Source organism: Cuculus canorus, chromosome 7, assembly GCF_017976375.1.
Source record: "Cuculus canorus isolate bCucCan1 chromosome 7, bCucCan1.pri, whole genome shotgun sequence".
Classification (NCBI taxonomy): Eukaryota; Metazoa; Chordata; class Aves; order Cuculiformes; family Cuculidae; genus Cuculus; species Cuculus canorus.
Window position 1 is genome coordinate 26,231,238 of NC_071407.1, and position 20,397 is coordinate 26,251,634.

At 37.7% G+C, this 20,397-nt stretch overlaps 1 protein-coding gene across 2 annotated transcripts in view; it reads left to right on the plus strand.

The window, feature by feature from the left end:
• Positions 1 to 20,397, plus strand: part of SH2D4B (SH2 domain containing 4B) — a 69,852-nt gene that overhangs the window by 17,657 nt on the left and 31,798 nt on the right. For both annotated transcript variants that reach the window (XM_054071758.1, XM_054071759.1), the window contains 3 exons: positions 8,638 to 8,782; positions 16,673 to 16,883; positions 19,552 to 19,679. In XM_054071758.1, coding sequence (XP_053927733.1) covers positions 8,638 to 8,782; positions 16,673 to 16,883; positions 19,552 to 19,679 — 484 coding nt within the window. The remainder of the gene's footprint in view (positions 1 to 8,637; positions 8,783 to 16,672; positions 16,884 to 19,551; positions 19,680 to 20,397) is intronic.

Genomic DNA, 20,397 nt, shown 5'->3' on the forward strand with positions numbered 1-20,397 from the left:
AAAGCAGCTTATCTATTACTTGGTCTTGCAAGAGCAGATCTGGGACATAATGCTCTAGAACCACGTAAAAACAATAAAGGAATTTCAAGGACAAGTGAATCTCACAAGTTAATACAGGGTAGTTGTTAACTTCTCTGCAGACTGGCTTATTTGAGCTCAATTCCTTCTCCTTCCCATTTTACTCTTTTTTTTTTTTTTATAACTCCTGCTGTGCAGTGCAAGAACTACTTGAAATATTTACGAGCTGAAAGAGTGGAAAGGTACCTAGACAGGAAAATAGGAAAGTTATGTTTCTGGAATCTACATCTAACTTCAAGAAGTGAAGAGAACTAAGGTGTTGGGAAAAGATCATAGAATCATTAAGGTTGGAAAAGACCTCCGAGGTCACCAAGCCCAATAGTCAGCCCAACACCACCGTGCCTACTAAATCACATCCTGAAGTGCCACATCTACTAGTTTTTTGAACACCTCCAGGGATGGTGGCTCTATCACTTCCCTGGGAAGCCTATTCCAATGCTTTACCTCTCTTTCAGTAAAAATATATTTCTTATCCAATCTAAACCTCCCCTGGTGCAATTTGAGGCCGTTTCCTCTTATCCTCTTATAACTTGTTACTTGGAAGAAGAGGCCAACACCTGCCTTAATGTAACCTCCTTTTGGGTAGTTGTAGAGAACTATAAGGTCTCCCCTTTGCCTCCTCTCCTTCAGGCTAAATAATCCCATTTTCCTCAGCCACTGATGGTAAGATTTGTGTTCCAGATCCTTCCCCAGCTTTGTTGACCTTCTCTTGACATGCTCTAGCAATTAATGAATCTACTCATGTATGACTGCAATCATTGAAATCACAAAGAAATGTACCTTTCATGAATGATTCAGGGTGTGGAATGAGATGCAGATCAGTTAGCAAGCCCACTTTGGAGGGTTTAAAATATTTAATACATTGGTAATCATCCTTCTGTGATGATGACCAGACCGCATTTAAAGCGGTTTCCAAACTGGGATATGAAGAGTTCAGTCTCTGCTGATGCTTCATCCTCTTGAAGCATTTTGAATTGGGGGATTGAAACTCTGCTTTCAGCTAATGTGTTTAATTTCTAAGCATATTGTATCACGAACACTCCTTTTAAAAACCTTTTATTCCTCTTGAACTATCATAGGACTTTAGGTCTGTCTGCACTAGATAAATGGTATCTCACATATCAAAGTGAATGATGATCCTTGTTTCCTTTTCCAACACTAGTAGAAAAGTATTGCTTTCTTTGGTGTTTTTTAAGCAGAAATGCCTTTAATTTATGATGCTAGAATATAAATGTTGACTGCTCTATTTTTGCAGTTTAAGGATGGCTATTCTTTTATGCAGCTATTGCAAAGGACAAATAAAAGACCCAATTACTATCATTAATCTTTTTACTAATTCACAAAGGCTGTGAGATCATAGGCATAATTTCCTACTGTTATCAGTTGCTGTCATTAAGAGTCTTGAACAGTGTACTGAGCTAGGACAAATTAAAGGTATGAGTGTCAACCAACCGGGGCGGGTAATATCCTTCAGCTACATTTGGAAATAACAGAGATACTCTCTAAGCTTGCTTTCATGTGGTCTGCATAAAGTACTGTATATATGACAACATCAGAGACCTGCCGAATTTAATAATGTAAGCACAGTTAAAAGTAAAGCTAGATTGCTACTTAAAAGTCCTTTGGGAGATGAAACGTATGTTAACCAAAAGCTTCATATAAACTTTTAAGGGCATTGTTTTTCTTCATGCGTCAAAAAAAAATTTAGTAGGAGTTTTAGTAAGTGTGGCATTTAAGGAGAAATAATCCTTATTCTCTTGATAGGCAAGAAGAGAGTAACAGTGCATTATAATTTCCTTCCACATTTTTTCTTTTCGGATGCAAGTTCACGACCTTTACATCCAACTAGGATTTTTGTGAGTAAAGTGAGCTTTAAGGTGTGGATCCAAGAGTTTCTATGTACTGACTGTTTCCATTTTCATTAAAAAAGACAAGTTTACAATCAACCTCCAGAGGAGAACAGAATAATTAGTGCTTCAGTTCAGGAAATCTCTAATAAGGACAGTTTATGCTTAATAGAAAGAACATGCTTCAGTCCTGTTGACTTGGATGGGCCTTCAACACATCTGAGTGCTTTACTGTGCCCAAAAGTCTGGTGGAACTGATTCTTCAGATGATAACTCTCAGGTGTAGACTTTAGGAATACAGTAAAACGTAAACACCACCGCATACAGTACTGTGGGCTTCTTATGATATACCTGTCAGCATTCTGTCCTGATCTCAAAAAACCTCTTGTCTCCAAGTAAACATCAAGCAGTTAAGTGGGTCTGTCATTTTAAGTGCAAATAAGCTGTTAAGTTCATCTCTGTTCTTTGCAGTGCCAAGAAAGCACAGAACTCTTTCCCAGGGACAGCGTACTTAGAATCCAAGAATATGACAACAGCTTCTTGCTGGGATTTGGCTCCAATTTAGTTCTGAAAATCTCAGCTGTGTCCATTCAATTGCAATTATAATAATCCAGTACTACTTCATTTTGTTTTCTTCTGTGTGACCACAGTTCAGAATGCTTTTTTCTCTATGCAGTTGTCTCTAGCAGTTCTGGAAGTCAGGCAGGTGTTATTTTCTGTTGGGAATCTGATCTTCTGGGGTTTCTATCCTACTTGTGAAGAACTGTGATATTAATATTAAAGAAAAATCTTTTCCCTAGCTACATCAGTAATGGTTACACTGCTGGATTGCTAGTGAAAACTAGCAAAGCGCTGATATTTTTCATGGGGAAATGGGAAAATCTGAGCCATTGGTGAAGATAGTTTACATATCAGGAATTCAAGCTGTGAAGAGTCCCTAAGATACAGCAAAAACTTTTAGTAGATTGTTGCTGTGTGTATGGCAAGTTACCCAAGCAGAGTCTGCTCCAGCATGTGCAGCAAATCTCAGATCTCTGAATTATAGAATAGAATTGTGGAATCATAGGATGGTTTGGGTTGGATGGGACTTTAAAGCCCATCCACTCCCAACCTCCCTGCCATGGACAGGGTCACCTCCCACTGGATCAGGTTGTTCAAAGCCTCATCCAACCAGGTCTTGAGCACCTCCAAGGATGCAGCATCCATGACTTCTGTGGCCAATCTGTTCCAGTGCTTTGCCTTCTGTCTCGTCTAAAAGAGGGTCTTTGTGAACCAGAGTATGTTGTTACCTCCCTCTGTGAGCCATGTGTGAATAGCACATCCTGGGGCATATCCATGACTGAAACATAACTTCTACATAAAGCATGACTGCATTTTGTACATTTGTCTCTGTGCAAATACATGCAGAGTGAAGTGATGCAAACCCTGTGTTGCTTTTGAGACGCTGGAAGCAGAGAAGAAAATAAAATCTTTGCAAGCACTTTATTTTCTGAGGCAAGTGAGAGAATGTTCTCGGAAAAAGGCTGGGAAGGGTTGGATATATTCCTGCTGATACTCACAGCTCTGCTGGAAACTGTAAGGTGGGTTTGTAGAGCATTGCTGATCTCAGAATCCTGCCTGCTGTGTCAGCCTTGGTGAGAACAGGCTGTCCTGGAGCTGTGGCTCCTGGGATTTCCAGGTTCCCTTTTTCGGAGAAGGGAGTTCTAAAGGCTCAGATCTGAAGATGAGTTGTGCTCTCAGTTCTGTTGCAGGTAGCTGGAATGTCTGCCTGGGCTCGGGGAGGGATTACTGAGGGCTCTCAGGAGATTCACAGCAGTCGTAATGAGTCATAAAATCATAGAACTGTTTTGTTGGAAAAGATTTCTGAGATCATTGAGCCCAACCATACCTGTCTGCTACTAAACCATTACTGAACTGCCAGATGCATCTCTCTGAGCTGCCAGAAACACTTCCTGCCAGCCTGAGGCACTGAGGAAATCCCAAACATCCTTTGCATTGGAGAGGACTGTTATAACAGATATGTCTTGTAGGTTTTGCCCTGAGCAGGTTGGCACTCATTCAGCTGCCCTGCATCCGTAAGGCTCCCCAGAGAAACCCCCAGAGCCGTGGCAGCCAGAAGCTCAGTTTTCTGCTGTGTTTTGGCTTTTTTTTCAATGCGTTTTTTAAATCTTTCTGCAGCGAAAGCTAAATGCTGACCTAATCTCCTCTCATCTGCATTGAACTGAAATACTAGAAGCTAACCATGGCTAATATTGAATACTATTTAGAGCTGGCTGTTGTAGAGCTATCAAAGATCATGAGGCACACCTTTACAGTAACAAGTAAGAAGTTTGTGGTAAATGCTCAGCTGCTAGAGGCTAGATAAGATAATTTAGCATGTTTAAATTCTCCAGTGGAGTTAAAGCTGGAGAGGATCGCTGCTGCCTATTGAGTTGCCAGTGTGGTTTGTTGCAGCAGGTTGGCATGTCTTGGCAATTTGCAGCTACATACTGAATTATCCCCTTCCTAATTATTCTGGAAGAGCTGAAAGGGTCATGGCACACAGTTCAATCTCTTTCAACTGTCAGGCAGAGGATGATGTTTCTAGATAATTACAGCTGTTCACTCAGCTATGATGTGCACAATTGGGTTCATGAGGAGAAGCAGATAAATGGGTTGGTGTATTCTTCCAGTGGAGTAAATGCAAAATGTTTGATTGTCGTCCATTTTAAATACGAACATACAGTTTTTATTCATACATGACAAAAGGGTGACTTTTCTTTCCTATGCTATGTCATCAAAGGTTGTTTCTCCTCACACAAATCTTTAAAGAGTGGTAGAATATACTTGCACATTCATCCATGCTGTAATTTGAATAAATAGAATTTAAAATTTTCCTTTCTTTAAAAAGGAAAATTATATGAAAAAGTTTTGTGAATTCAGAATCAAGTGTCAACATTGTGGGTTTTTGTTGTTACTGTCTCTTCTTTCACTTATATCTCCTTCTTCTCACTGAAAAAACCCAGAAAGGTGGGACTTTATCAGTAAGCATTGCTGCTTTTTATTACTTGAGAATTCAAACTTTACCTGAATTCTAGTTTATGGGTTTGGGTTTTTTTTTTTAACAGGTTCATCTTTTTCCTACAAATGCTTCAACAATAGCTACATTTGAAAAAACAAACTGATGACAAAACTCTTGTGTGATTCAGGGAAACTGCTGTGAGATTGTCTCCTCACCCCACTACCCCCCATGTTAAGCTTACCTTGTGGTTTGAGATGTTGAATAGAAAACATTCTGATAACCCCTGATTATGCCTGTGGCTGTCCATCTTCCTGAAAAGAAAGCCTAGATGTATTGGATTTTTTAAGATAATGACTCTGTGTGAATAAATATTCTCCTCATAAGAACAAAGAATAACTGATTGCATATATTTTCCAAGAGAATAAAGCCATTTTCTATCAATTGAAGTATACCCTAATTCTATGATGTATTTGAAAAAATAATTTAAGGCGGGTTGGTTTTTCTTTTCCCTCAAGAAGCTGCTAGGCTTGAAATCATTGCTTCCTGAAAGCATGGACTTTTCAAAAATAATGAACTGTCTATTCAACTAACCTTTTTAGGACTCAGAAGATAACAATGGGAGGATAATGTTAGAAATAATCAAAGATACCAGCATTAAAATTGGCTGAAAAACAATACTAGGCTTTTCTTTCTCAGAAATAGTAAGAGCAGTCTAATGTATCATTCATCATGTGTTACAGAACTCTTCTTCACTATACAGGTACATGACTGTTAATACCCAATATTTCACTTACTGTGATGTTGTATTATCAAGAAGACAGATCCTGTGCTGGTGTAAACTGGGGGAACTCAGCTGTGCCAAATGGAGAAACATTTTTGTTACTTAGGAAGTGGAAAAGCAGTTCAGTTCTTTCAAAAGATGGAAATCTGCATTTGTTCCATTTTCCCCACTCTGAAGGTGGTGTTACTAAATTGCTTACTTCTTGTCAATCTGTTGGAATTGTCAGTGGACAAAAGCAGTTAGAGCCATGTCAGGTGGCTGACTATTCCTAAGCAAACAGTCCCTGTGAAACTCAAGACACCTGTCCTTGTTTATTTAGACTTGGATTTACACTGTTATTTCCATATTCATGCAAATAGAACATATCATTCTTCCTTAAATGTGCTGTTGTGATCCATAACCAGACCAGCCAGACAGTCCTGACTCTGCTGCTTCTGGACCTCACTGAGCTTCTAAAGGTTACAAACAGTGATATTGTTTGCTTTGGAAAGCTGTATTCTGAAAAGAATTACTTGTTTTCCTTTAATTCCAGATTTCTAGTTAACAACAGATAACTTCCGCAGAGTTAGAAAGAACCGGGGGCAGGGAAGGAGGGGAAAAAAGTCCTTCTCCTTCCCTATGGTGGACAACAGTTTTTTTTCCTGTTTCCCAGACAGACGTCCCAGATACCTGTTTCATCATTGGGAAAACATGTAGGAGTCCCCCTTAGGGGAAATAAACATCATTGGTTGGACTTTCATGTTGAGTATGTTGGGGCTGCTTTTGATGTTCGTGCCCTGGCAGGTGTCAAGGTAGGACAGACAGCCTTTGAATACTTCTCTAATGTGTTATAAACCACAAACCATTTACTGTAGGGAAGTGTTAATCAATTAATACTTACTTTTACTAAGTATAATATAGCTTTTGAATAGTTAAACCCCTTTCAGCCTGAAAAGAGGCAGTATTATAACAAACATTCATAGATAATGTGAATTTTCATATAAGTAGCATCTTCAAACACCAAGCAGGAAGAACCTATGTGTAATCAAATTAGGTATGCAAGTTACTTTTTCAAGGGTTATGAGCAACATCATGAAGACTTAGTTTTGCATTGCCTGAACCCACAGACTGAATTTGAAGAATAATAGAAGATAGTTTTTAGCCTCATTTTCACACTTGTATTTGTAGTGCTTATTAAAATAGACTATGGATTATTTTGGTCATGCTGTGAATCCTGCTGTGAGGAAAGTTTGTTTTCAAACTTAGAAAATATGCCCTTCCACAAAGTTTACAGTGCACAAACATGATATAATAAAATGGAAGCTACGTATGTCTGAATACCCTTTGAGAGCAGGAGTGATCTCATCTGAACATGATTTTCAGACTTTACATCGTACCATCTCTTAAGAGAAAAGAAAACTATGGTACGAAGTCTGAAGCGAAACATTTACTCAAACGCATCAGCTCAGCTGATTGATCGAACGCATTGGTGCATTTGAGAAAGTTATTTGGCAGTTTAGAGTAATTATGGGGTTTTCTCTATTGTTTTTTTTTTCCTGTGCTCAACTATTTCTGGTCCCATTGCAATAAAACATTAAAATCCCACTGAAAGGGAGCAAAGTTAGGAAAACACAAAGATCTTATGAAATCCTACTTCTGACCTTTAATAAACAAAAGTTATTTAAGGAAGACTGAAAGATCTTCCCTAAAGCTCCTAATGTACAAAACAGTTTCACCAGATTTTATTCAACAGGATGTCAATTGCTTGACACTAGAAATTTGATAGGATTTATGTTTTGCAGCAACTCTCAATCTACTTTGGGCTTCCCTTACTCATAATCTATATTACATAACTAGGTTTGTAACTTAGGGTGATTTTATTCTGTGACTTATAACAAAATTCCTATCCATAACTTTGTTACCTGAAAGGATATAGCGTTGTTTCCATTATAAAATTAAATGAAAAACTGTTCTTACTCATAACTCAAATTATTTCAATAATATGTGTAACACCTCATGAAGTTCAGTTTTGGGAAGTTCAGCTGAACAATGAATTAACTCTGCTTCTTGGCTAACAATGGAAATTGGAAAAATTTATTAGAAAACTGATACAGATTACTATTTCAGCTCTAATCAAGCTCCTGTGTTATTGATAGTATGCAGAACACCAGCTGTAGTGGCAGTTTTTACCAGATCTCAATCTCCTCTAAGGTCTTCATGGAAAGGAACTTTTTTGTATGTTACTTTTAGCTGCATTTTGCAAAGTGACTGGAGGATCTGGCTCTTCTTCCAGGATGTAATGTTCTTGATATTCGGAAAACATTGTTCTCTGTGCTGGTAGTGATGACACGTGGTGGCAGTTACTAGACTTAGAACACCAGTAAATCATTTACTGGATTCTATGGATTCTGTAGCTGATGCATATACTGCTTGAGTGGCAGTGGTATCTCCAAGGGGAGTACATGTGAACTTAAAACAAGCACTGCTTATAGACTGTAGGATAGCACAGACTTTGGTGGCACATAATGAAACATGTTTCCCATATAGATTTTGGGTCTGAAATACATGTTCCCAGGGAAGTGGTAGAATCTCTGTCCCTAGATGTGTTAAAAAATGTGTAGACATGGCACTTCAGGACATGGTTTAGTAGGCACGGTGTTGTCGGGCTGATGGTTAGACTTGATCTTAGAGGTCTTTTCCAACCTTAATGATTCTACAGTTATTCCTGTGATACCTGTGCATCTCAAAACGTACCTTCCTCAGAAATTCCGAAGAGGTAAGAAACTTTTATTAACCTTTGTGATAGGTGAGAAACCCAAAGTTAGAAGAGACAGATGGTTTGTGCAAGGTAACGTAGCTACTCTGTGGGATGAAGCAATTGAAGCAGTGTCCTAACTTTTGGCATATTCTTCTCTTCTTTAGTCACCTCTGTTTTACTTCATTTTTCCTAGAAAAGGGAAGAAGAGGAGAGACAAAAAGGTGAAGAACAGATAAGGCAGCAGGAAGAAATTCGAGCAAAAGAGTTGTATCTGAGCCTCAAGCAAGCTCAGCAGCATAGTCAACACAGCGATGATGACCAAGAGTGGGAAGAACAGTGTGAGTAAAATTACCTTCAGCATTACAGCATTAATGTATTTCTAAAAGCAAATAAAAGAAGACTTGCAGAATGGAAAATGTTGTTGCTAAAAATCTCTTCTACTTAGAGCAATGCAAAATGCTATATTATTTTGCAGGAAATTAGCAGCTTGACTTTTGAAATAGAAGTTGCTGTGAGTTTACCGATTTCACATTTCTTTCTGAATAAGAATCCATGTCAATGCCCTATAGAATTTTTTTTCTGTACAGTGACTGAGATCGTTAATTTTTGTCTAATGTAATTAATTAACAGGTTTGGCTTAGCAGTAATAATTCTGGACACAGTTATTTTGACAGCTTGTCCTCAGCTAGCTCTGAAGAGGTAAAATCTATCTTAATCTGTATTTTAATTACTTCCATATGGTGGTGGGGTCAAGCTATGACATCACTGAAACTCACTGCATTTCAAAAGATTATGGTAAATAATACTTAGATTGTTGCCCTGAATAAACACCTTCTGATGATCTCACTGTATGGAGGTGCTAGACATTTTCAGTCTGAAATTATTTATTAATATCATTATTATAATTAATTTAAAATATATTTAGTGATTTTTAAAAGAAACAGAACAAATATATTGCTATATATATGTATAGATACTTTCTGTAGGCAGGTAAAGAGCCACGTTATAAGTAAATAAGGCATAGGCCACTGTGGATAAAGTGTTCATCAATGGAGTCCATTGTATACTTGGTTTTAGAATAGAATATTTTTTATTTGCCAAATCTATACCTATCTGATTACTCTGCAGAAAGAGCAAATGTAATGATTGGAAAGTTTTAGCTCAAGTGGGGTTATTGTGTTAATTATGTATAACAATGGTTAATCAACTAATACTAAATATGGAGTTGAAGGGAGCTGATAGTCAGCGTGTGTTGCATGATATACCTCATGAAGCACGAAAAAAATATTGCTGCGGTGTTACATATTTCCTGACAGAAGTAAAAAAAAGAAGTGTTTCAAAATATGCCATGATTTTATTTTACGGTTTTAGTCATCAGTTCAGGAGTTCCTGAAGACTGATTACAGAAGTCCTGTCACCTGGGATTGATGTGATAGTGAATCATTCTGTACAACATGAATTCAATCTGCATGAGATACATGGTGCCGTTTTCTAAGCTCAAAGCAGGCTATACTCATTTTTGATCAATAAAGGCTCTATATATTATTCTGTCAATAAAAAGAAGGTAATTATTTCCTAGAGAATTACCTAGATCCAGGTGAACATCTTTATTCAGAAAGGACAGCTGTAGCTTTCTGTATTTTTGGATGTTTAATGGCAAAATGAGCTGAGAAGAAACCAGCCCTTTAGTTTTCTAGGCATTGTCAATTAGTATCAGCTGCTAACTTAGCAGAGAGGATGGTATTATATACTTTTGCATTTATTTGATGGTAGATAAGGAAAGAAAATACATCTGTGGCCATGTTCTTAAAAAGAAGAAAAAAAAAATCCAGCCTGCTTTTACACTGTAATTGGCAATTAAACAAAATACCATAAACACTACTAAAACCAACTATTATTTTCTTACTCTTGCATTGAAGAGATATCTGGACTTTTAAATCATTGTCTCAGGTTTCTCAAGGAATGCTGGGTGTGCAAGGACAGGTATCAGAAATGCAACAATGGAATTATGGGAGAAAGAGAGGAAAACAAGAAGCAATTTCAGATTTTGACCGTGATTTCTGCAATGGCATTCTTGGGCTGTCAAAACACTTTCTTTCAACTCTGTGGATATAATCTACCACCAGTATTTTTCCTTGTGTAACCTTTGGAGAATTCTGTATGCTCTGAAGGATTTCTATCACCTTCAGTCTGTGTGCGTTAATGCCTATAGACCTGTCTGCCTGTGGTCCAAAGGGTGACCAACTGCAGCTCACCTATTTTCAATTTATCTAGCCTGATCACCAGAAATATTGCTGCTGTGGCAAAATGAGAGCCCACAAAAATGAAACCCTTCTAGCTGGCGGCTCCCTGGTTGGGGTTTTCAGCCTACTATAAATTCAGAGCTGCCAGAGTTTATGCTGTTATCAGTAATTGATTTAGCATTAAACTAACTGCAGACTAATGACTAGAGTGTATCACATCCTTATTTATCCTCATGCTTATCTCGGTGTCTCAATTTATCCCAGTTGGTTTAAAGGCTTAGAATTGGGCTCCATTAGCATATGGGTGTGAAAACCTAAGATATGAAGATGCAGTGTTTAGAACCTTATCTGAAACCAGTTCCTGGCTGGTTTAGACTGTGCCATCAGACTTTGCATCTGAGGAGGATTAACATCTTCCGTTTCCTTAACTTTGCTGCAGAAGCCAGAACCTGCAGCAGACAGACAGAAACAAATAATTGGAGGGGGGAACATCTGAAATTGTTATGAGATGACCTAGTACCTCAGGTTCAACAGATTTTTCACTTTTGATTTCGGTTCCAGATTTTTTATTGCTTTTTTTTTATGGTACTTCTTTCATTTTTATAGAAGCATAGAATCATTTGTTTGGAAAAGACTTTTGAGATCATTGAGTCCAACCGTACCTCTCCACCACTAAACCATATCTCTGAGCATCTTGTCTTACCCGCCTTTTAAATACCTCCAGGAATGGTGACTCAATCAATTCCCTAGTTACCCTCTGCCATTGCCCGATAACTCTGGGACGCAGAGGAGAAATTTAGTCCAGTTAGGCAAAGCTATCCACTTGTCATCTTTTATAAGCAATGAATAAATGCCTGAATGCATAAGAGAATTATGAGCAGATCTAATATTACCATCTTTTGTCTCTCCACACCTGCATATTTCCTGGTAGGAACAGAGCCAGGCTCCTTTGTGTCTTACCTCCTTGAAATCAGCCCTTTCCATTCAACAGTGCTGGGGGGTCAGTATTGAAGAGGAAGAGCAGTGCTAGAGCTGCTATTGTGGAGAGCAAATGTAGCAATGATATTGATGACACTACTAATTTATTTAGTAGATGGAATTTAGAATGTGGTAAGGATTCGTCTCTCCTCATCACATTATCCTTCGGCTGTTTATTGCCAAGGCAATAATCAAAGTGTTGCTAATATTAGTTTCTGTTGTTCAGTTCACTTTGCATCTGCCGTTAGCCTGCTTGTGCCAGATAACAATAAAACCCCATAGAACCAATGTGTTCATTGAAATACCTAATTTTAGTGCTTTTTAAATATACTAAATGAAAAATGTAGAATAATTTGAGAAATTGGTACTAAAAGGAAAAATTCATGTTGTGAGAGCAATTACACATTTTCATTTCATATAATGGATGTATATTGGGGTATTTTAGAGGGCAGTCGTGAGTTAACATGTGGAGCAAGCATATTGGTTGGCCAATGAGGAGATGAATGGTGGAAAAGACTGAGTCAAAGAGACTACAGTTCAAAGCTCTTATTCTTTGAAACAGAAGTGAGAGCTAAGGCTAAACTTGGATACAGGAGTCTATATAGTCTCATTAGCTTTGGACTTTCCTACAGGCTGTTCCAGTTTATAGGTTTCTAGAGTATTCAATAAACAATACCCTAAAAGCCTCTAAGTGTGACCTCTTTCTGTGAGAGCAGAAAAGGAATTTGCAAAACATAATAGGAAAATCTGTAGCATAAATATTAATCCGATTGAATATTGCAAAAGGCATCCTGTTAGACACTTAGAAACCTTTGCAAACTGCATGAATCCATGAAGTGCTCAGATACTATCTGACCAGCATCTCCAGGCAAAAATTATTCCAGTAAAAATGTAAACAGAATTGAGTGACTTGATTTCTTCTTATGCCTTTTCCTAAGCACTCACTTTTGTTCTTTGTTGGAAATAGGATACCGGGGTGACTCACTTTAGCTCCTTTTATATAGTTATGCTTTTGTGTTCATATACAAACTGTCTATGAATTTGTTTTTGTCTAAATTTTAGAAGAATTCATGTTCGTTTGGTACTTATCTTCCACAGATATTAAAGCGAGTGAATTTTACTGGCAGAAGCATTTGATAAAATGCTGAATTTTAAAATGAGTAGTCCCCAGTTTGACTATGCATTAATGAGGCAAGTGCTCAACCTTAAGTATGTGCTCACTGAACTTCAATGGATCTTAGAGTACGTTGTTGAATGGAGAAGCGATTATGCACGTGCTTTCAAATAAGAAGATTGCTGAACTGGAGCCATATTGCAGAGTATTTGTAGGAAGTTATTTTCCAATTAGGAAACTGAAGAACACTGTGTGATTTCTATGTGCACTTGGAAAATTTGAAGATTGAATTTTATCTATTAAGCAGTCATTCTGAATTGCTCATAAACAAGCTTCCAAGAATTATTAACAAGGGTAAAGCTGAAACAAAATAATTTAAAACTGAGGGTGCATATTCACAGCATTTGGGTTTGGGTTTTTTTTTTTTTGCTTTCATGTATCTCTGACTGTAGCTCACAGCTCTTCAAAAGCACAAAATAGATTACACAAAATAGAGAGTTCCTAGTCTTTCACAAATGATATGATTGGGTTCAGCTGCAGCACAGCATGAATGAATCCATATCTCTATGAAAAGATTTGTTAATAGAACTTTGTTAGGCCTGCTAATAGGGATTTCCCAATCCTAAGTGAAAATATAAAAGGCTATCTTGCACTTTCACTCAAAGGACAATTTAGGTTAACATAGGCGAATAATAGATTCTTGTAAACTCTTCGATGTAAACAAGGCAAACTCAAATTAAGTCCTAACTCTTTCCAGTTACCAAAACTAGTTATTGACGTTAGTGACTTTGATTATTTACCCTACCCAAAATCCCTTGACTCGTTGGCGAGTTTTAAAAATAACTTGGGATAACATAGCAACACAGATACAGGGTAGGAGTTGTGCTAGACAATTCCCAGACATAGAGGAATGTGAGGAAAGAGAGAGAGGTTTCTGGGAATAACTATAGGGAATAGGATAGGGAGAAAATCAGGACTCCGATAAAAAAAAAAAAAGAATTAAGGGACCGTGTGTCCCCCTATGCTCAATGATACAATTCTTCAGATAACTCAGTAGGGAAATTTCAATAAAAATTCTTCATAAAATGAAAGAGATGCCTATTTATGTGTATATGTATAAAAATCTATATGCATACCTTTAGATATCTGTGGCATGCAGCCTTCTGTATCTCAAAATACGTACAAACATATGTACACATATTGATACGTACATATATGAGGTCTGAAATGAAAAAAGTGTGCCTGTAACCCTTTCTGTTTAACAAATAAAGAAAATTTACTATAATCACTATCAAAATAATTCCCTTTTGACTTGACCCACAGCTGCATGCAATGTGCCAACGTTCAAAGCAATTCCACAGATCATGTTCTGAAAGGCTGTTGGGGATCCTGGTCATTTTTGCTTTTGCATCTTTCTTTTTCCAGCAAAAAGTGGGCTACTTTGAGCACCAAGTTGATCTTTGGCAAGAAGCAGAAGTCTCAGGGAGTCTGCTTCACAGACAGAGTGTTGTGGGCTGGCGTGTTGTCTCGATGTTAACTCGCTGCTCACTCTTGCACACCAGCATTTTCTAACCAAGGGTGACAAAACGTCTCTATTTGAACACACATCTACGCACTCTGAGTGAAACAATTGTCACTGTGACAGATTAGAACATGTCCTATAACCATCTGTTTGTCTCTCCCCTCCCACGCTTGGTTGTTAGCTATAGGGTTAGTCTCGGCGTTTTTTGTGTCAGACCTCATGAGTAAACACATATACAGACAAATGGAGGGACAGGAAAGACTGCGTGTCATACATCCTTCCCGAAAGTTTTCTGAATGTTATATTTGACAGTTGCAAACTATGCTAACTCTCCCCATTGTTTTGTGATAAGAAATAACAAAATTTGTTACGGGTTGGGGTAATGTTGTTTGGGTCACTGGCTTCTGACAGGATAAATTTATTTGCTACCAAAAGTACAGGAAGAATCACTGTTGAAAATTCTCTGTTGCTGAGGAAAGTGGGCCATGAAGTTACCTTGCCTTTTTCATTACCAGGCAGCCTGTGTATCGGTAGAAAGGAATCCCAGAAAGCTCCAGGCAGTCTGCCCTTGATCCATATATTGTGATTGTGACAGTGACTGGTTTCTAGATGTCTTGTGAAGCTACACTGCACTCATCTTCCCTGCTGTCTCTTGTGTTGTTGCAAACACAGAGTCCACATTTAGAGCAGCCATTGCTGAGTGGCTTTATAAAGGATAAATCACAGAAATTTTGTAACTAATATATATTAGATCTATAGAAATAGTATATGTGGATATTATCTACCCTTAAATATTACCTGCAAGATAAATAGTGAAACCTGTTACTCAAATTTTCTGTGCTGTACAGTTGTTTGCTACTGTGTTTAGCTAAAAGTACAGGGTATATAGTTAAATTAAATTAAAATCTTGCCAGCTGAATACCTATGAAGCACTTATGACTTGTTTATTATGCTGGATTGGTAAGCTTTTAGTCCTGCTTATCTTTCTTCCTATGATAATATTATATAACTCTAAGCTTAAAGGTCTTTTTTTCTTTCCCTTATTAGCCAAGGGGGGTTTTATTTAATTTTGTTTTACTCTGAATGCTCTTATTTCTTGATTATTTTTTTTATCGTAATTTGGACAAATTCATTTATGCTTCTGCTTACTTTAAATCAGGAGCGTAAACCAGAGGCGTGCAAACAGCCTAATGAAATGCAGCTGTCTGGTATTATATCATGCATTCCTAGTCACAGGTACCATCACTGTAGAGCAAGAAATAGTGTATGCATTTCATGAATTGGGTATGATCTAAGCCAAGATAATCATGGCGGGATAGATAATTGCTACTGGAGGCAATAGCTTGTTTCTTTAATATTTGCTTCATTGGATGTTAAAGGTTTCTTTTGCACTGGAATAATTTGCCTGCCTGAAGTTATTTGTGTCTCAAAAGAATGGGGCTTGAGGCACCAGAAAGGAGCTGATGAATATTTACAGTACAATTCTTGGTGCATTTAGGTTATACCATTCTGAAGACAGGATTGTTTGTACATAAGTTTTAAAATAAAGATGCTTTAGTGAAAGATGCCTGACCAGCAACAGCCAGAGCAACAGTCTCATTTGGGTTATGAAAATATGTAACTCCCTGGCCAATGCCATTGATAGGTGCACATTAAATCTTCCAGTAGAGATCCTGGTCCTTGATATGCAATTTCAGAGTCTCAAGTGTGAGACAACTCCATCCATAGCATCAGCATGCCCTTTCCAATGGCTGTTAATTTCCCTGTTGTCACTTGAAAACATTTCTCGACATTGAAAGATGTAAACTTCTGTGACTTTTAAGTATTGTAACAAGGATAGAATATGCCTTCTCAAAAAGAAAGCAGCTTTAACAACCAAAACTGTGACCTACATACTATTTTTTTTGTAATTGTAAGTTTTGAGTCACTCCTGCGTTTCTAGTTATGTGCATAGTCACAATGAATTCTGTTAAATGCAGACCTAATTTTAAGCAGTAGTTAACATTCTCTCCTGAAACACAAAACTTGGTGCATTGCCAGTGGAAAAGATCTCCTGAAGCAGAATTTCTCTTATTACAGCCAAAGCAAATGTCAGATGTAATCGCAGCATGGAGAGGTTCAGTTATTGCCGGTGATCAGTTCATTGATAGGTCAAGTCTGGGATGCTTCATCTAGTGGTGAGCCTGTATTTGAAGTACCAGGAAATCCATCAAGTTTGCCATTTCTTTGGCAAGGCATTGTAACTGGTATGTTTTTAAAATCAGGTCTTATAAGGAATGAAGACAGTAAGTTGTTGCATAAAGAAAGAGGTAAATGGCTGTTTGTTTTTCTAAAGTCTCTCCTCCCCATCCCTCCCATTCATTCCTCCCAGTGCGCCGTTCCAAAGCTGCAGATGAGGAAAGGAGCCACAAAGCACGCAGGGCACGGGACGAATACCGTCGACAATCCTTGCGTGCCATCCAAAAGGGAAAAGTGGCTGGCCTGAGTAATTTGTTCCAGGGGACAAGCCTTAACAACGCTCAGGAGATAAAACTGAACAACAATAGTGCAAGTCCTTTGCTGTCTCTCTCTGCAGCATCCAGGTTAGTTTGTACAGGATTGACTTTGAAATATTATAGTTCTCTGTTGAATTGCTCCCTCTCCAGTCCCCATTATTTCCACAAGCTCTTCTTCAGTTGCTGGAAATTCTCGGAGTCTTGCTTGTTCACTGTAACAAGAAAAAGAACGTATAAAGAAAAATTAAAAACAGATTGAACACACGGTGAAGTAAATGCCATTTATTTTTCAGACATTTCTTAGAGTTCGCACAGAGAGAGATGAGTCCTTCAAAAGGCGATATTAGATTAGCATGCAAGGCTGTGATATGGAGAAGTCAAATGGGCAAAATCTTAAGCAAGTCTTAAGTTTCAAGCCTAAAACTGCCTGCTGCTCAAGAACTCTTTGAAATGTTTTACAGGGAGCTGTCATGCCTTCAAGTCAAGTTTCAGGAGGGTTAAGATTTTTCTCAGGAAAAATCAAGTGTCTTTGATGTTTATTAATCTTTCATCTGATTATTTAGGGAGCACCATGAGTCGCAGAAGAGGAAAAGAAACCAAACTGGCAGATGGGTGCTAGAAGGTTGATGACTTGACTCTTTTCCTGGTTGTTTCTTATACTATTGATTTTGCTTCATGTGGTGATAAAAGCCATATGAGCTCTGGCAGGATAGTAGTATTAAATGCTAATATATATATATATATATATATGTATATATGCACAATTTGGTGGTACCAGTTATAAATCTGTTCAAAAAGGGCCTGAAAAAAAGCTAAAAAATATTCTTATCGTTATCCAGCTCTTTTTAAAGAGATTTATCTCTTTCTAAGATATGCCTAGACTTCAAAAAGCAGGCAGCATTTATCTTCTCTCTTAGGGCCCCTCTTTGTCTGTCCATGACTAGATTATGAGGATATCAAGAAAAAAAAATTTACTTTGCATATGCACTTTAATGGTGAACATAAATAAATATACATAGTTCAACTTTTCAGACTTAATACTGGTATGGTGAAGCAGAGGCAGAGGTGTACCTAAAATTTCACCTTACCTGTGGCCTGGGAGGTCAAGGAGGAGATACAGGGTATGTTGTTGTTTAGGGCTAGTGTGAGAGAGCTTTTTGGCTCAACAGAACGTGGATTCAGTTATGTCTCTAAGCTTTGCAGCATGAAGCATAGCTTCTGTAGTTTTTATCTTTTCTTGCAAAATGTAGATTTGGCACATTTTTCCAAACTAAACTGAATGAGAGAGAAATTAGCTAAGAAACAAGAAAGCAGTCCAGAGCTTTGGAATTCCAAGGGCTTCTTGTTTCTTTATAGAAAAATATTCAAAACCAGAAATAAGAAACACATCTAATTTAGTTTTTTAAGTGTGCGCATCTATAACTGAATTTTCACTTTCTCCCCTCATGTATGGCTGTGTCTTCAAATTTGATGATAATATTGGCCAGACCTACTCACATGCGTTCGTGTAATTTAGCAATAACTATCACATTCACTACAGGCTTCATCACTTGATATCAATGAAATCGATCACTGGTTTGAGTAAGACAAGCTGAAAGGAGGACTCAGTTGCATATCATCAGACATCTATCTTTTTGCTTTTATTCCTTTCTAAAGAGCACCTTGCTGTCATGAACTGTAGAACCTTGATTAGCTCTGAGGGTTCTTGTATATCTCACAAATTACTTTAATGGTGTTTTGTGACTTCTGAGCTGAAGCTTTAATTTTAGTGATAGTCCTCTGTTACATTGTTTAGAAATAGACTTTACCTGGTAGCTCTCTTGCAGGTGGAGTAGGAAAGCTGGAATTATGTAGCCACCTACTGTACTTGGCACTGTGAAGTGTCTGACCAAATGAAAGTGAGATTATAGTAGAAGTCACACCCACTCCAGCCTTCACCCTATTTATCTGAAGAAGAACATTAATGAAGAAGTGGCAGCTTGTGCTAGCGGTTTGATCACCCAGAAACCCATGGGATTTTAAACTATACAGAGATCCATTGTAAAACCTTCCTTTTACTACTGTTATCAGGGTAAATGAGATTGTATGCTTAATTGGAATGCAGTCATACTTTCATTTGATATAATACCCTTTAGTCCTTATTTGGGGTAGCTGGATGAATTTTCCAGGTGTTCTACCTGATAAATAATCTGAAATGCATAGAAAGTAGTAGAAGTAAGTAAGGGAGGGTGGCACATAGAGAATGCAAAGGGAGCATAAAAGTTGAAACAAAACATTCCCTCTATTATGCTCAATGATTTGGATACACAATCTATTATAGCTGATTCTGAATTAGAATTTCCTGCCAGTGAAAAAGAGTATACTGTAAGCCAAAAAACAATTTTACTTGTTAATATGTACATTGGAATAAGAAATGAGGTGGAAGAAGAAAGCTGACTGAAGTGTCCATCGCATCTTTTATGGTAAAACATTTTTCAGTTTAAGTTCTGTGCTTAAGACAATGTTTAAGGTTCCATTGCAAATGTAAAATAAAACCATTCTTGTTTCCATTGAAACTGAAAAAAAGTTTAACAAATTTAACAATGATAAAAATTGTTCAGTCAACTATTCTGAACAACAGTTATACTGTGCATTTTGTAGCTGTATGTTTTTTAAATATATAAAAGAGAGATTAATATTTACATTGGCCCCTGATTTCCTAGGCTGCTAATTCTCTGTATCACCCTTTTCTGTAATTATGTGCCTTTCGATGCAGTAACATCTGGGAGCGCCCTTCTAGACCCTTTTCCCGAGAAGTCATCATTCGCTGGTTCAAAGAAGAGCAGATCCCTCGACGTGCTGGGTTTGAGAGGAACACCAACAGGATTGCTCCATGGTTTCATGGTAATACACTGATCCTTCCTTTCTTATAGAGCAGAGCTGTAAGCATACACTCAGGAAATAAATCTTGCCAGCTTTCACCACAATAAGGAATGTCTACTGGCATTGTGAAACATTGTGCCTGTTTAAACAAGATTTTTACATCATTCCTATTAGCATATGATTTTCCTGTTTTATTTTTTCTGGTTAGGTAGACTAATCTGTGATGCATATCACTGAAGGCATTTTTTTCAGGAATATTTTGGCCAAAATATCTTTTCTGTAAAACAGCAAACAGAGCAGGAAGAGTTGAGACCAAGACTGGGTGAAGAGGACTCTAAAATAAATCTGCAGATACCTCAGTGGTGGTATGTGGATGACTACTGACATTCAAACTGTTGCTTTACCTGGTTTTCAAGATAGGGCTTGAACTCCCATCTGTTTAATCCCTATTGTACTTTCTGAACCGGGATACCATTTTTTCTTTCTCAGTTCTTTTCCAAACAAAAATTATTGAGAGATCTTGATTTTTCTCAAGAAGTCTTCGAAGTGTATAAGCCTAGTTTTCATGAAATGGGAAAACCAATTCCTGTTCAGATCCATAATCTACCATCATGTCTGCTGGAGTTCCTAGCAGCTCTGAGGCTTTTGCACTGAATAGTGTTTGCTGAGTAGCTGAATCGTAGCTATCAAATTCACAGGTGAGACAGACAATTTTCATAGGTATTGCCAATGATCTTTA